The sequence below is a fragment of the Tinamus guttatus genome, unplaced genomic scaffold (genome assembly GCF_059628265.1).
Source record: "Tinamus guttatus ecotype Peru unplaced genomic scaffold, ASM5962826v1 Tinamus_guttatus_pri_ptg000369l, whole genome shotgun sequence".
NCBI classification, from domain to species: Eukaryota; Metazoa; Chordata; class Aves; order Tinamiformes; family Tinamidae; genus Tinamus; species Tinamus guttatus.
This window is the reverse complement of record NW_028288903.1, coordinates 487849-506508: the sequence shown is the minus strand read 5'-3', so window position 1 is coordinate 506508 and position 18660 is coordinate 487849. Positions and strand designations below refer to the sequence as shown.

General features: G+C 39.8%; 1 protein-coding gene across 1 annotated transcript in view; it reads right to left on the bottom strand.

Moving 5' to 3' along the window:
* Window positions 1-18660, bottom strand: part of GABRA5 (gamma-aminobutyric acid type A receptor subunit alpha5) — a 53238-nt gene that overhangs the window by 21863 nt on the left and 12715 nt on the right. The window contains exon 5 of the mRNA XM_010213201.2: window positions 4923-5005. Coding sequence (XP_010211503.1) covers window positions 4923-5005 — 83 coding nt within the window. The remainder of the gene's footprint in view (window positions 1-4922; window positions 5006-18660) is intronic.

Below are 18660 nucleotides of genomic sequence, written 5' to 3'. Positions count from 1 at the left end.
GTAGTATGTCTCTCAATTTCTATGTAAGTGGGGCTTTTTCTAAATCACAAAATCTCAACCTAGTCTTGACCTTGACTGCTCTTAGCATTCCAATGCTCCCTATCTCTTTCCATATGTTCTTTCAAAGAAGGAGCTAACATGCTAAATGGAAATTTGATCTGTTTTGACACTCTCCCACCTCACGTGGTATTCAAGCAATTACTAGGTGAAACCAGTAAAAGGTACAAAATATTAGGAAACCCTCTATAGGTGCCTTCCTGTCAGTGCCATCACAGCTACCTCTGATCATTACAGAGAAACTGCACCATCAGAAGAATTTTCTTAGAAGTAAAAAAGAGTTTTGGAGGGTTTCTTATCTATAGGTACATAGATGGTCTGTAAAAACTGAGTGTCTTAATTTGGTTACTTCAGTGTTGCAATAAATCCTGGGATACTCATGAAATTACCATCTCCTCATCACTGACATCACAGACCTCCTTAGCAAAAATAATTTGAGCCTGCCTTCTGCTACAGAACTAGCCTGTGCACTTCCCTTAATCAAGACAACAGAAAACACCATGTCTCACTTTGCCCTGGTAAGAAAGGAGTTTACATAAAGCAGATTAAATAACCTCTTCAGATGCCACAAATTTTACTTAGCTCTGTTTCCTCAGTCTACAAATTCCCTGTTTGATCTACAATAATCCATCTTCTCCACTGCCTTGACGAAATGAATTCATCAGGAATAGAAGCCATTCCCGCTTTCTCAAAACTCACTGCTTGTGAGTTAGGGGAGCTCATTATTTTCAGAATATTCAATAGAATCTCCACTTACTCTCAAAACAGGAGGATTTTTTGTGGCCAAGCAACTATTGGGCAGCAGATTTACGCATTCATCTATTCCACAATACAAGACCTGAAAAAATATGCATACTTGGAGACTATGCCTTCCAAAAGGCAGTTGATGAATCTTACAATATTTGGTGCTGTCAAAGTGCTGGTTGCAATCACTAATAGCAATTAACTCATTCATCTTCAGGGCAACCCTCTGACTTAGGTAAAACTGATATAATTAACACATGAGCAAAATGAGATTTAGGAGTTAAGTCAGTTGCCTGGGTATAGGCCTTCATGGTCTAGTGGATTAGACATCTGTCCCTCCAACCAAAGAAGTTGAGTTTAATCCTTTTTCTGACATTGATTTGCAGTGTGACCTTACGGAAAGTCAATTAACTTCTCTGCCTCAGCTGCCCTGGAGATAATGATGCTTACCTACCTAGTGACACATGGGTGTTTCGAGGCTGTACTAAACGATACTTTTAATGTACTCTTAAGGCCTAGCAGTGGACGAGGTGAGACACTAAAGCTTCCTAGCTTTAAGGTCCTTGCTGTCGTATCTAATTCCTTCTCCCTAGACCAAAAATAACTTGGGGGCAAGGAGGAATTTCTTCAGGCTAAGACACAGCCTCTGAAACTCTAGGTGGCTTCAAGAAATTTTGTCAGATCCTGTTTGATCCGCAAACTTATTTAGAGTGTGGATCAGTACGAGAATTGCAACAGAAGGTTTATTTTTAACTCAGCCCTGGAAGCAGCTACCACCCTTGCCACTCTGCGGTGATGTAACGAGCAGATTGCCAGGGACATATTTACTGAGAACCCACAACACACACAGAGCCAAGCTTGCCAACAGCGACAAGGGCTCAGCCCCAAAAGGCTGGCCCCATGGGCCATCTGCAATCCTCCTGTAAGTCTACTGAGATTTCTGCAGGTAGCCTTACCACCAAGCAGGATGAAAGCCTGAAGGGACAGTGCACATACCCAGCACTAGCTGAAACGGTCCAACCTGACCACACTGCAAGGTCCACATTGCAACCTCAGAGCACTGGGGCACTGTGCTGGAGAGGGACAGAACCAAAATCTGATCTGTTCGGTTCATCAGAAGCTTGAACTTCGGGACTGCAGCCATCACTGCTTGTCATGGCCAGTCATAGGGCATTTAGAGATACTGCTTCTGTAGCACTCGAACTGCTTTGCAGGTATTGAGGCAGATTTCGAGGCTGGTAGTGTTTCTATATTATATTGCATCCCTTTCCTCACATTTCACCTTGCTTTGAATTACTTCTACAAAATATTCTGTTGCTTTATATAGCATTATCTAGGCTCAATAAAATCTCCCAGAATTGTAATATATCAAAAAGCCAGTCAAATGCAAATGGAACATAAGAAATCAACATTTGCCTTTATCTCTGTGAGCAAGATCAACATCCCTTCTCTTTAATATTGAAGGAAATGTCAAGTCTTTTTTTTTTTCTTTTGTTTGCTGAATTACAGGTAATGAGGTGGGCATTCATGCAGCAAGACAGTTACTGTCTCTGATGATTGCACTCATTGCTGCTTGGAATCCACACTCGTGCTTATCTGACCACGCAGTGGCTGCTTTATTTTGTTGTCCTGCTCTCTCCACCCACTGACCAGCTAACATTTGTCTCTCCTCTGCTCTCTCTGCTCTGTTGATAATGTGTTTAACATTTACTCTGATGCTCTGATGCCTCCGATTCCTTGAGGCTTTTCAAAATCCTTCTTGGAAAGAAGCCCATTAAAAATAAGTCCTTTGGGGAAAGACAGGAAGTAAAGCAAAAGCAGAAAGGGCACGCTCACAGTGACATCCTTGTAAACTCTGTCTTGCTGAAAGAATGAAAATGAGTTAATGGAAACTCGTATTGCTGTAAATGAGGAATAAATATTGCATTCTCCTAAAATGCAACTGAAATGATTCAATAAACCCTGATTTGTTGGCTGATGTTTGTTTAAACATCTATCTGCATGCTAAATCACAAAAAAAGTGCTAACGACCTGAAAGGTGAATAATAAAGACATATACAAAGCTGAAAGATTGTCTTCAACTCATCCATATATATTTACTTATGGCAAACCAAACAGCAAACAGCATAGGCCAAGTTGCTCCATGTCTAGAAAACTCTGGAAGAACTTAAAGATCATTTGCAGTAGCTTGTGAAATACATCCTGTAGGACTGTGTATTGTGTACAAATAGCAAGAACCAAGACAGCGTTCAGCCCTCATGTTCCTCAAATGTAACTTTTCTGTGTTTAAAATCTAACATGAATGGATTGAAAGTACCTATGCGCTATATGTCCTCTACCCTACAGATTCGGCACAAGCAAAACATGTATTTGCATTTAGACAGGTCTCTTTTATTTTTTAATGTTAATGACCATAATTCATTCCAAACATTTGTTAGTTTACCTCGTAATGGTAACCTTGCTGTCCTATCCTTGCTGTCCTATCCTGCTATCATATCCCAGCACTTGTGTGTTTTTTTTGTTTGCTTGTTTTGTTTGTTTTTATGTTAGTATTTACAGTCTGAACCTATACGATATTGCCCAAGTTTGGCCATTCATTGAAGCATTTATTTAACTTTAAGCTTGAACTTCAGTACTTGCTGGATCAAGGTCTTTGTTTAAATCTGTACTGTTTAGTTTTAAACTTTGTATCTTGCAAGATCTCATAAAATTACCCAGCATCTCTGAACTACACTCTGAGCTAAAGATTAATATGACATGACTTTGACTTTTTCTATTAGTACAGTAAAGAACAAGCAATATCAAGAACAGCTTATTTTTCTTTCTGTTTTTTTTTTTTTTTCCCATGAGATTTTGTTTGGTCCTGTGTGCATACACTCCCACTTTCCTGTGAAATATCTACTCATTTTTTAAGTTAGGAATGAAATGTGTGTTTGACTACAATTTGTTAAGTTGGATGTAAAGCAGTAATGGCCTTCAAATTCATATTGGCTGTGCAGCAAATTGACGTTGCTGAAGTAAATGAACACATTTTAATATACAGTGACCTTGTAAAATATTGGTGGCTATTCACGTGATATAGGGTCTATCTATCTGGATTGTAGGAGGGAAGGGAAATCTGTTCATTTTAAGTTTGGTAATTTGGTAATCGCTACTGTAAACAGTGTTTTCACTTCCTAGTGTGATCAGTAGAAGACAATGCGTGGCAGTATTAAACCAGTGCAGATACAGAAGATAAAGGCAAAGCTTAATCTTGGTAGGATTAGTGCATCTAAATTGATACGGTAGGGAAAAAAAAAAAAAAGGAAAATGCTGCAGTTAGGTTTCTGTAGGGAATAGCAAAATGCCTTGGCTGCTAATTTTCAAGTCTAAATAAATTCTGATTGCACCTGGAACCTCTGTTTTGATTACTGAAATGAAAAATGTCTACTGTAGTAGCCTCATCTGTACTTTAATTAAGAGCTTTGTATTTAAATATAACCACCTAATCCTCTAAGGTTATTTTTAAAGTAAGCTTCTGGCAAGGCAGCAGTATGGTGGATTAGAGGCTTGGAATAGCGGAAAAATCATCATTCAGCATAGTTGAGAATAACATGCACATATATACAAATACATGTGTACACAACATCATGTAACAAGATAACAGGACTGGATTTATTAAAGCCAAATGGAAAGATATTTCCTCTTCTAATATTCTAGATCTAGCTTTTAATATATGTGATGCAAATATTGCATTGAAATCTGATTCATGTAAATACTATGATAGGACAAACAATCTGGTATTTCCTACAGAAAGCTTCATTTTTCTACAAACCTAAAACCTACAGCATATCTACTACTCCATCTAATACTGATCGTTGCACTTGATTGCATATGTAAGCTATATCAACCAGCAGCTCCTGGTTTATCAAGGACCATGAAAACATGAGATGAAAAGCAGTTGTGGTAGATGTTGAACACAATCATGGAAAACTAGTAGCAGGGACTGGTAGCAGCCTGAGGGTATAAATGAGCAGTCTTCAAAAAGGAGGGGTGGAGGAAAGATGAAAGAAACATGCAAAACAAAGCTGAACATGATAATCCAGATATCAATGTTGTTCTTATTTGAGAGAAAAACTTACAACTTCCAAATTTTAATGGACAAGCGTGTGCATCCATGGGGAAATCTTCCAGCTGCATGGGACATTCAGCAGAGATGGTCAATCTGTAGAGGAGTAAAAAGAAAACCCAACACTGTATTCGTCACCTTGTCTTTCGGCCGAGTGCTGTAATACACGAGTGCTGACACGGGCAAGCTTTTCCTGAAGGCTCCTTGCTCTTGCTGAAATCACAGCAACCTCTGCTTAACTGAATGTGAGATAAATGAAGCAAACCACTGTGTATGTTGCTGGCCTTATGTTTAGCCATGTAAACAGCTAAAAAGATTTTATTTATACAATTTTTTTTCATTATTCTTGCTTATCTGTATGTGAAAAAACTTATTTGCTGGGGCGTTCTGCCCCATGCATTATTCTTACCTGTATTCTTACCTTAACTGCAACTGACCTCACGAGTGAAGCACTGTTTTAGCCCCGAAGAAACATTGAGTTTTCCTGTCTTAGACACTCAAATGGGACAGACAGAATAGTGGATGCAGGGAATAGGAGACATATTTATAGTGGACATAGGGATAGGAGAATCTCTTACAGAAAGAAATACATCCCACAGATGTTCTGTGTAATTATCAATGCAGCTGAACATGAACGAAAGTCTGAAATGAATGTCTGTCCAGTGCAATATATCCATTCTTCAGAGCAAAAGCTTTTCTTTTCCAGGTACATACAGCACAATGAGAATTCTTTTCTAATTAAGTTATTTTGATATTTGCCTAATATAAATGGTTTGCTCAGGAGGTGAGGATGCAAAACTCCTGTTTTACATTATGAACACACATACGCCTTCCTCTTTTATGCAAACATTTTGTCACCAAGCTGACAGAACAGAAACACACAAAGCTTCAAAGACTGCCCTATGCTGGGATAACCCAGGAACCTGTCGGAGAGGAGCCCTTGTTCTTTGTCAAATTGCTTCCCTGGTGGCCAAAATTCTGCAGGTAATTCCCCAACATCCTTTCCCCAGTATAGCGAAGCATCCATTCCTGTCACAAAAGCATCATGTACCCAGACTTCCCAACAATATATGTGCTGCCTCCTATTGCCACACCAAAGCGAGCACTCTTGTTACAAGAACTTCTGTCTATCTAGAGGGATCATAAAGCACAACAATCTGTCCATGTACAGATGGCATAACATTCATCCAGCCCAATTCACAACACAACGATGCCTTACCAAGGCACTCAGGCTACACGGGCGATAAATTTGGGGAAACAGCTTTGCCAACACACAGAAATTCTGGAGCTTTACTAACAAATAGAAATGGCAAAATATGCACACAGCAATGCAATAGCAAAGACAGCTAGAGATCATATACAGAGATAAGAAACAGTGAGTAAAAAAAGAGTAATTGCAAACAGTAATACAAGATATAAAGATAATAGAGCCAAAGGAAAAAAAAAAAGGCAGGAAAAAAGCAGGTTCAATATAGAGATAATGTATCATTTTGTTAGAATAGGCAGGAGGTCTACCATTTGGAAAAGAAATGAGTGAGGACAGAGTTATCTGCCCTCAGGCAAAACTGATCCTGGACTTCATTTTTGTAAAGGAAATATCAAAATCACTAAAATATGGAACTGTCTGCTGTGGAGACTGCCCTTGGGCACCACACTCACAGTTGCTGGGACTGCTACGTGCATGAATTTACCGCACCAGTGCTAGTAGCATCTTATCTAGGACGCAGTCCTGTGCCACGTGCTCTAGGTGACCCTGCATGAGCAGGGGGGTTGGACTAGATGACCTCTAGAGGTCCCTTCCAACCTTAAGCATTCTATGATTCTATGATTTTGCTTGCATCCCTTTAATAAAAATCATTCTCATGGATATTTGAAAGTAACATGGTCATTTTCCAATATATTGTTATAATTTTTCTATATTAAGCAGTGCAAATTTAATTTTCTTGATAAGTTCAGAAGACTACATCTTCCTTCAAATGTCCATAACAAAGCTGACTATTTTTACCATAGTTAATCTCTTGTCTGACTACTGATAGTTTGAGGATGTTGTTTCATGTCACCTGCAAAAGGATGTTTTCACTTAACCTAGTACTTGTCATCTGCAAACCACAAAGGAAGGGATGCCTACATCTATCTTACTAACAGAGTTAGTTGTATGAATGAAGATAAGGAAGTTGTATGAATGAAAATTCAGTGCAGAATTACAAATAAGACCTTCCCTTTCATCCAATTGTCCTGTGAACTGTATCCTTCTCCTTGCATGTCTGGAAAAAAAGACCCTCTTAGGCATAACAAATGATAAAGGCTGTCAATGTTCCTCAATTGTAGATGCATCGAAGAGGTAAGTGAGTATGCAGTAGACAAACATGACCTAGTGAAATTTAATCAAGTACCTCCAGAAATTAATTTTACCTATTTTAAATGAAAGGGTAACACATAAGGCTATGTGGCACCTTATTGCCACAACCTGTCTTAAAAGCTGCAAAGAATTTGTTTCCACCAGGGCTACTTCCATGTCCTCTCTCAATTCCTTATGATGCAAAAGGTGACATATCCTTTAGGTATCACCTGGACATATCCTGATGCAATCTTTCGGGTCTATTCCAATGTGAGTAACTCGGCTACAGTCTTTCCTTTCTTATGAGAGTTCTTTGCATGAAAAAAGTTGCTTTTGCTTGTTACCTCTAATCTCCTTTTCCCATCTCAGGACCATTATGTTATTCCTAATAATATGTAGATCGGCCTCTTAGGTAATTAAAAAAAAAAAAAAGTGTATATTCTCCTAGTTATATCCTACAAAGTATGCATGAAACAAAACTTGTGGAGTATCTTGTAAAAGGCATAGCAAAGAAAACTTCACTGTGGATTTTGAAACATTGCACAAATGTGATCACTACCACTTTCCGCAGGTTTCTCTGTGCTCTCCAGTAGTCGCTTTTCATTAATGTGCAAGAATTTGCAAAACAGTCACAAAATTGGTGCTTGATTCAAAGAGACTGGATTTTCGACCACATGCAGAAAAAAAAAAAGCCACGTAGCAGCCATCTCTGGTAATCTGAGAGGTAAAATCAGAGGTCATTGCATATAGAATTGCTGTTAGGTGCAGAGTACAAAGTGAATATTCTTATTCTAGCTCCAGGAGTCTGAAGAGGCAGTGTCACTTGTGCCCCTATCTGACTGGGGGCTCACAGCTTCCAACGGAGAACTTCCCAGCTCTGCTTACAGGCACATGCACAATGCTCGGACAACACAGGGACTCATCAGCACACCTTTGGTTTTAGTGTTGCATTAAGACATGGGTAACTTTTGCACATCCTAGTTTACAGTCTGATTGCAACAAAATCACTCCTTCTTTGCGCTTACTGAAGGAAGAGAAGGAAGGTTTCGGCATGCATGTGGAAAACAGCCTTTGTCTAATCCTTTTAATGTGGTCACTCCAGAATGATCTTACTGTGCTGAGCGCAGCAATTATGTGAGATAGAGACACTCCCCAAGCCAGATTTTTCTTTTATAGCACTAGAACAGTTCACACAGCAGTCTTTTTAAACATCAGCATTTAAAAGCTTCCCCTCCTCCATTATCGTTCTGTCTTAATAAAAGAATTATGGGATCGTTTTCACTCAAACACATTTTTTGACAAGATTATAAGTAGCTGTTAAAGGACCTTTACAATGGGAGGATGAATCTCTGATTTTACTGAAGTTTAAAGAAAAATTCTCCCTGAATTCAATGGGGTCTATATTAACTCAAAATAAGTAAGAAACCCTGCCTACTGATGATAATTTATTAACTATGAAATTTCATTTTCATAATGCTCCAAATATTTATATTGCTATCCAACAGTTAAGCACCTACTGCTAAACTGTAGCACCCCTTAATTTGCTGAGAAAAAAAAGCTAGACAAACTGCTTTATGTATCATTCATAATTGTATGTGAAAGTGTCATCAAAGTAGTGTCATATTTAGACATTATTGTAAAAACATGAAGTGAATATTGATGTTCTGTTCAAACTAAGTTTACTATAGACATACATACCCATCTAATAAATATTCAACATTTTAAAAAGCAAGATTTCTTAAGTCCAGAAAGTCATCATCAAATATTTTTGCTGAAGAATTCAGCATACAAATTATTTCAAAAAGTTGTTCATTTTTACCAGTCCAGGGCCAGGGGAGGGGAAATGAAGGCAGATGCTTGGGACCTGGAGACCCATGTGGAATGTGCTTCAAAGAGAGTCAGGAAATCCTTGGCAGGAGACCCAGGGGCCCCAGGCACCCCAACTTGTAGAAGCCACGTACAGTACAGCCCAACAAGGGGCTCCGTGCTGTTTCTGCTGTTGCTCTCCAGAGGGTAAAAGAAGTAGCACAGTAGCACATCTCTAAAAGTCTCTTCCAACCTCACCATTCTGTGATTCTGTGATTCTATGATACGAACATCTATAAGGATCTGTCCTGGTCCTGAAGCACCTCTCATAAAGTCCTAACATAACCTGAGCATGGTGGTGACAGTGAGTAACCTAACACATTAAAGTATTAGGATGTGGATACACCTTCAGTAATATTATTTATTAATAGCTGTTAGAGTTATCCTAAGATCTGAAAATCATACCTGACTGGGTTACTTGTCTGGTCTGCAGTGTAGTTCAGAGGAAGAAAATTAATTACGCCCAGTAATTCAAACTCTGCTTTGCTCATGAAGCTCCATCATTGTGTTGGACAAATGGCCAAACAAGGATTTGAGGCCTCATTCTGCACCTCTAAATGGTGGGGAGGAGGCACTCATCACTCTGTCCTAATGATGACAGCATGCTCATTTCCTTGGGATTCAATATATAAAGTGAATACAGGATAGAAATTAAAGCTCAGACCTGGAATGATCTGTACAAATTTATGTCTTGGCTCATTTCTACTCTGTAACCACTCTGTCAAGAATACTACTCTTTTCCTAGTTCCCTGAGCTGTGTCATCTTTGTAGGACACTGAAATGTGCTTTGAAAATGCCACAGAGAAGAGGCTGCAAGACTAACGGAAAGCTAATAACTTTAATTACTGATGTTGCTGTGATCTGTGAATACATAATTCAGATACACGGTGTACTTGACAGCAAAACTCTGAAGTTAACCAAATCTTCAGCATAGCGTATGTTGCCTCTTTAATTTTCTAGGTTAGCTGTGCTGAAGACCAAGCTATCCTGATTTGATCTGAGCAGGGCAGGACTGATCTCAAAAGCTCCACTATAGGAATGACTTCCCTGCATATGGAGTACTCTGGCACACCGTTAGGTAGAAGCAGGGGAGATGTTCAGCCTCTAGACATGGAAGGAAAGGAGAATGGCATAGAAGCAACCTAGACACCAGTACAGGCTGGGGACTGACCTTCTGGAGAGCAGCTCTGCGGAGAAAGACCTGGGTGTCATGGTGGATGATAAGTTGACCATCAGTCAGCAGTGTGCTTTTGTGGCCAAGAAGGCCAATGGGATCCTGGGGTGCATTAAGAAGAGCATCTCCAACAGGTCGAGGGAGGTGATCCTGCCCCTCTACTCAGCCCTGGTGAGGCCACATCTGGAGTACTGTGTCCACTTCTGGGCTCCACAGTATAAGAGGGATGTGGAGCTGCTGGAGAGAGTCCAGCGCAGGGCTACGAGGATGATCAGGGGCCTGGAACATCTGCCCTATGAGGAGAGGCTGAGGGAGCTGGGCCTGTTCAGCCTGGAGAAGAGAAGGCTGAGAGGGGATCTGATCAGTGTCTATAAGGACCTCAAGGGAGGGAGTACAGAAGATGGTGCTGGTCTCTCTTCAGTGGTGGCCACTGATAGGACTAGAGGTAATGGCCGGAAACTGAAGCACCAAAAGTTCCACAGGAACTTAAGGAAAAATTTCTTAACAGTGAGGGTGACAGAGCACTGGAACAGGCTGCCCAGAGAGGTTGTGGATTCTCCTTCTCTGGAGATCTTCAAAACCCGCTTGGATGCAGTCCTGTGCCACGTGCTCTAGGTGTCCCTGCGTATGCAGGGGGGTTGGACTAGATGATCTCTAGAGGTCCCTTCCAGCCCTACGCATTCTATGATTCTATGATTCTATGAACCAATAGAACACTTAAATTAACTGATATTTGACAGGGATTTTGTGGGATACAGGAAGAACCACATTTCTAGCTCCTGGTCAGAAATTATAGTAAATACTTTTCATTTTGCAACATTTCTTTTATATGCATAACAAGAATGAGCAGCGCATTGAATTTAGGCCTATTCATCCTCACTATGAAAAGTATCTAATCAAATCCATCAGCGAAGTAAAATTTGTTGGAAGAAACATTATTTCATCAAAGTGGCACAGTCAAAAAAAAAAAAAAAAAAAAAAAAAAAAAAAAAAACTCCTGGGCAGATAAGTCCTTCTTTAGGTTCTCCTCTAAAAAACCTCACCTTCCTAAAAAAGCTTTAGACCAATACGGATATGTAGCTTTGAGTGTTGTATGTGAAATGTATAGCACCAGATTACACCTATCTAATAGACAGCTCTACTCAAAAGCTTTTCCATGATTTCTCTCTCTGCTGCTTCTCTTTTATACATGATGAACCCTCCTTGACAATCCATGACAAAGGCCTTCAAGTTTCTCCTTTGCAGTAATTTTTACTGTCACTTAATTCTTGAGTTTTTTTTTTTTAAATCATGCTAGAAAAGGCAATGCTGAGAAGATGTTACAGTTGCTGATCCTAGTAAAATTGGAAATAATATCTCAGCCATCCCCATACTTCATGATATCAGTTACACAGTCCCCCGAGTCTAAACAAGTCTTAATCATAACCTCCTAATTAGCCTGAGGCATGAAGTGGCCATCTGGGGACATGTTCAACTCTGTTTTAGAAGCAAGAAATTTGACTGTTCTTGCATTATTGTGTGAGACTAAATTATGGGCTTCTCTTTAGCTCTTGAGAAAAGCAGCTCCGAACTGTTGACTAAGTCAAGCTGGTGACAGCCAAGCCCAGTGCTATCCAACTGCACTGTGGGGTTGTCCCTTGCTTTCAAGCACCTGAGTAGGAAGGGTGGCACAGAAAGCTCTCACAGACGCCCTTACTGATGGATACTAAGGACTATTTTGGCCTCATCGCAGTTTCACCTGCCCTTCAGTTTTCATGCTGCCTACTAGGCTATTTGATTGCTGCAGATCTCCTGATCCAGTCAAAGGGGCTTTTTCTCTCTCACTTTCTACCGGTCAATATGGCACACATTCCCACCTCAGATATGGAGTGCCCAACTGCATGGCCATGCATTTCCTTCCTTTCTGCTTGTTTGACCATTATGTTTGCCTGTTGGACCAACAGGCAAAATCTGTAACTGCATGTAGCATTCCCTATAGAGAAAAATGAGCAGAATTTAGAAAGGCATCTGTGGAGGTGGGGGGACCAGATGGGCAGTACTAGCCCATTTGGGCCATCTTACATCATGACTGGGATGCACTGAGGTGGGAGGGCGGGTAGAGGAGGGGTTATGTTTTGGCATCCAGAGATGAAATCTCCAGTTATTTTCCATGGTTTCAGATGAATAATCTACATACAGCTCCTTTCACCAACTCCCATTTAACCCCTGCCTTTTCTTATTCCCTTCGCATTTCTAAGACCATTTTCTATGTCACCTCTCACAAAGATTCCCTGTCTTTTGAGTGATTTAAGTGTTCCTGAACATTTCTGTGAGAAACGGGCACAGACCAAGGATCTGATGATACGCTCCTGCACACAGCAGCATGTGCTCTTTTCCCCTGCTCTGTCCCAGGGAAACACTTGCACATGCATTTTTGTATGCACCTCATCAGTGCACAGAAAAGGCTTGTTTGGCCAGCCCAGCAGGATATCATTATCTGTTTTTCTTTGTGCCTTTTTCTCTGAAATGCAACATGCTTCTGATCAATACAGCTTTGGAAGTGAGAGATAAACAGTAAGCTATAGGTGTCTGCAGCTCCAGGGAAGGAGCTCTCTGTAGGATCCTACAGCTCTTACTGCCCCAAACAGTCATTAAACAGTTTGCTGCCTCAATTTACCATCTATTTGCTATTCATAATACCACCAGAGCTGGAGCTGGCTACAGTGTAAGCACCTATTTGCTAGTTATAGCATGACCTGGGAGAGGAAGGGCCAAATAAGCCTCCTAGTGACAACAAATCGTCTCTATGCTAAACCATGTCTAACAGGATTTAATTTAAAAAAAAAAAAAAAAGAGAGAATGTTATCAATGTGACCAACTGCTAGGAATTACTTTTGTATAGATGATTCTACACCACTAGATCATGTATTTGAAAGGGTTGCTGATAACCCCAGAAAGAAAGATCCACTGCTTCTCTAGGGCAGGAGACAGGAATTTCTCATCTAAATGACGGAAATGAGGATGGATGGGTGCTCTTGTGTTCTTGGAACCTTGCTCTTGCCACTTGCTTTTTCCAACTATGTCTCAGGTCCGCCCTGGGAGCAAGACCCAGCTGTCCATTTGGCTCCTTCTCTCCACTCAATTTTCCACTGAAGAAGAGGCAGCTCCACAGACGGGGGGAACCCCATGTTCCAGTCAAGATCAGGGTCCAGCTTCTCTGAGAGCTTCTACCCCTGCAGACCAACACAGGCTGAGCTGTGCCTACTTATCCCTCAGTGACAGGCCACCTTTGGAAGTGACAGAAAAGCAAAAATGGGCAGAAAGTGTAAAGCAGAATCTACCACTTGACAAAGCAAACCTAGAGATGGTATTTTGAGTTTGAGTAATGCTGAAATTGGTTTGCATAACTGATATGTTTAAGATGCAGAGCTAATGGCAGAAACATAGTAGGTATTTATTATTATTATTTATCATTTTTCCTTATATTTCAGATGAATCTCTGATCCAAACCCAGCATTTACATGAACAGGACAGGTGATTTGAGTGAATTAGCCCCTGAAGAGATGACTGTAAAGTAATCAGACAACCACATAAAGTCTGACCAAGCTGTTAAAATAACTCAAGGTGAAATCTCCCCTTCCAGTCCCCAAATTTCCTGTGATGGGAGTATACAAGAAAAAGGCCACCCTTGCAGAAATTCTTCCTAGGCTTTTACGCTAGATATAGTGCATATAATGGCCATGACCTCAGGAGTTTAGCTAGAGTCCTGTGAAAGAGACTTCTTTCACCATTTAGAGCAACCAGATAGAAATAACAGTTTAGAGTTGTTGGAGTTTTTGGAATGATGCAAACTTGACTATAGGATATACATTTGTGTTTGTGGTTTCATTTTAATTTAAGAGTAGGCAAACAGTAAGTCAGGCTGAGCTTCAAGTAAAATTGTTTAAAATATAAATGAGATTTTCAAAGATATTATCTTCAAATCTCTCAGAATGGACAAATTAATGAAAATTGAAAAAGAAACATGCAGCCAATGGAATGGACTAAATGACAATCCGTGACAATCCCTAAAATGATAATCCATGTGTAAAAGACAATCCATTTGTATTTTTTCACCTATACTGTCATATCAGGAGACTTTCCTGAAGGAAGCCTGAAGAAGCAAAGCAGAAAAGAAGAGAGACAATGAAAACAGCTTCTTCTTTTTTTTTTTTTTCCCCAAAAAGTAATTAGGAATCAGCCCACTGAATGATTTTACTCAGCTATGCATGTTTAGTAATTTAAAGAAGCAGCCTGAGAAGTGTAAATTATTGAGAATTTCTTACAGGGTAACAGTGACATGACACAACCCAGGAATCATTCATGTATAATGATATTTTAAACCTGCATTAATTTTTCACTTAACCATAATATGTTAATCTGCCCAAATTTTACAACACCTCTGTCCTCTAAACAGGAAATTTCTGCTTCTGCACACTGAAATTTGAAAGGAATTTGGTGTGAATTAAGACCAGTACATGAATAGTCTTTGATGCTGAGGATTTTTTTTTCAAGAGAGACAAACTGAGAAGGTTTTATTGGGTTTGGAGGATGATAAAAAGAAAAGCAGAACACTGCACTATGGCAACTATAGCTCTGCACCTGCAGTGGGTCAGTGGGGTAAAACACAGATCATCTAGCAATCTCTTATCTTTACCATGCCAGCCAGGGCTGTGTCATACCTGTAACTACAAACTGGATTTAGGAATTTGGAAAATATACCTCCACATCAGTTGACTTCTACCTTTCCCAATGATTTTTTTCTCTGCTGCGTCTTGTTATTCCTGTAGTAAAGCTCAGGGTAGCGAACCAGAGCATAGGACAAAGTGACGTACTGAAACAGGAAAAGAGATACTTGGCGTATACCGTTATGTATGTCAAGCTTTCCGAAACGTCCAAGACAAGGTCTCTCTTCTTTTTTGAAGCAGCTTGGGGCTGTTCTGCATGCTCCCTATGCTCTTTATTCCTCACACATACATTTTTACTTTCTCTCTGCCTCAGATCCTGACACATCCAACCTGAAGTACCTCCCACTTATTCCTATGTGACTATCAGTACCATGTATCCTGCACCCACAAATCCTCCCACATCCATTTCCATCAAAGCCTACTCCCATGCAATCCCTTAAACATATCTCCCTAATCCTGTGGTCTTGATTCAGCTACGCTTTCCTGGCACCCACTAGGGTCTATGGCATTCCTAGATAGATACCCTCCTGCATCTTCTGAGGGAATTGCATCATTTTTTATTCTCATCTGTCCAGATTACGTGAGCATGTGGTGGAAAACATGAATGGAGATAGCTAAACGGGGTGGGACACGTGATTAAATGCCAGTATCAACAGCAGGTTCCTTTTTCTGCCCGTGTGAAGAAACAGCAGCTCTGGAAGTCTGAACAGAAGGAAATAAGCATCTTCTATACTAATAGAGACATCTAAAATAATGCAGAGAACTAACTCCTTAAAAGAGCCTCTCCACTGCTCTGGGAGGGGATGCAGGGCTGATAGGATCCACTGCAGCCTTCAGCATTATAGATGAATAAAGTCCGGTGAGGTGGATCTCACCCCTACAGTTTAGTGTACGTGACCACAGCACGCTTTGGATACTCTTTGACAGCCTGATGTTTCAGCACAAACAGAAATGCACTTCGGAGGAAGGTATTTTCAATTAGGCAGATGATGTTTGCAATTTCACTTGAATTGAGATCACTAGGGAGTTCACTGCAGTGTTGAACTCCCTTGGTAATAAAAAAAGAAAGCACAGACATAAATATTTTTAAAATATATACAGGTAATTCCAAAGATGCTGCCCACAAGAAGGTGGAATTTATCTATAGATTTGGGCAAAGAAATAGTCTCTGATAGAGTTGTGCTTTACATGGAATTTGGGGGACACTTGCCAGGCCACTGCTTCCCCCCAATTTTGGATCCGTTAGCCTTACTTCTCCATGCATAGACTAGATGAGGTCTCATGATAGCATGGGGGGAATGCTAGCAAATTGCAACAGGTAACCACAGTGGAAGGAGAAGTCTGCTTTTGAGCTCAACACAGACCTGAAACTAAGGTTGGATCTTTTGTAGCCCCTCAAAGTTCCAGACAAGCGTCTTATCCAAAGACGGGTTTTGGGTTTTGTATTTTAATCAATTTTATGCTTGCTGTGAGTGTTCCTCTCTTTAAGATAGAGATCTCTGTGGGGCTCTGCCCATTTTTATTACCAGCAGAACAAGCTATTATAATGCACTCTACTTAGGGACTATATCTGGAAATTTTCAGATGCTGCAGGAAATAATTGCCTATTTTGAATTTATTACACCACAGTCTCCTCTGAATTTACTACTCCACAGTCTCCTCTGATTCTTTTTGTTCCCTGCCTGTAATTCCTTTTTTTTTTTTTTTTGTAATTCTATGGATTTTTTTCAAAACAGTGAAACTTGGTTCCTTGGAGGACTACTTTTGAGATTTGGTGATAACGTGCAGTAAAAGCAGAAATATTGGAACTGATAGCTCTAGTGTTAAAACAAGAACCCTGCAGATATACTGTCCTCAGGGAAGGTCCATTCACTTCATGTATCCATGTTTTCCCTCGTTCTGTCAAAACTTGAATTGATGAAAGGCAGCTGAGAATACTTGGCACCACAATATTCAGCTCAAAGTGAAAAAAAAAATCTTTTTTTTTTTTTTCCTGGAATAAGCTGGTTGAAGGCTGTACATGAGAAAAGGCAACAAGTCTCTAAGATGATGAAAGAAAATATGTGTGGTTCGACATCTTCTAGTTAGTTTTGTAATATTTATACAATATTTATACAATGCTCAAATTATTGCCTATCTTTTCTAAGAGGATGTATAAATTAAGTTTTCACTTTGAGTAACAACAAGATATGCAAATTAGACAAAAAAAAAACCCCATCTAGATGACTAACTGACTGAAAACTAACTAGGTTTTTAAAAACGCAGGTTGACTGGCTGTTCCTCATTTGCGGCCATACAGGCAAATCTATCTCTGGGAAAATCCCCTTTCTGTCGAAGTCAGCACTTTAACAACAGCACTTTAAGAATGAACATATTTTTACAGAATAATTTTTCCATTAAAAAAAAATCCACAATCTGGCTTTCCCAATAAAAGTTTTGAAAACAGCAGCATATCTTCCAGTCAACTCTTTTTATAACCGATACATCTATAGTATAAAAATGTAGTATAAAAAGATTAGTTTGGGCATGAAATGCTTCATATGTGGGGTAGAGACATCATGAACCAGGAACACATGTACACTTGCACATGCAATTTTAATGCTAATGTAAGAAACAGCATTTTAAGCTCTGTATTCACTGCAAGATATCAAGAAGTGGGGCTATGCTGCCATCAAGTGGACATATGCTGAATTTTAAATGTCTTCCAGGAGTGATAAAGATAACTATTTCAGGGCTGTAATAACGAGTTTGGAGGTTCTTGGCTCTGCATTAACCCAGCTGATAAATTATGCACTAACAGTGTAACACGACAGATTTGCCAGTGAAACTCTGGGAAACGTCAGTCATCATAATAACAAGGGGAAAATATACACTCTTCACAGCTATGACCAGATGATATTTAAAATTCCCAGTCATAGGGGAATCCAGGCAGTTTTAGGGCTAGTATGTGAATCTTGGGGTCCTTTCAAAGTTAACCTGAGGATCTGCCTCTAAGAAGCCTGGCTCTTACAATGACACAAAAATATTTTTTAATATCTACAATCAGACAGAAAGCCATGCCAAAAACAAAACAAACAAACAAAAAAACCTCAGAACTGCAGTCCAGAATTTTGGTCATGGTCCAAAAGTTTGGTCTGTGTGAGCATGTTCTGCTTCATACAATTTTCACCATTTTCCAGAGTTGTACTGCAAAGCTTAGCAAGCTCTCCTGTCTTTATAGTCAGTTCCCGGTGAAAAAAAGATCAGTGCAGCTCATCGAGATACTCTGGTTCTTTTAACCTGGAAAGGTTGCTTAATGACTACCCTCATTTTCCACAAGGGCTTTATGGAACAAGCAAGCTTCACGCTTTTTACATTTATTTCTCAGACAAGAAAAAAATAGATCTTTTAAAGCAATTATGGGAACAAAATTTAACTTTTGCCTCCATTCACTAGCACTATTTTCTACACAGACTAATGAAATATGAGGCATATTCACTAGCACTTTTTCCACAACGCTCTCACTAAAAATCAACATTTAAAAAATGTGCGTGTGGACAATATTGCCCTCTAGAGGCAGAAATAAAGTTTGCAGCATTTAATCCAATAGTGTATCATTTGTAAATCACATTCGCAAAATAAAACAAATAAGACCTACCAAATCCAAGACAATCAGAATTGATAAATC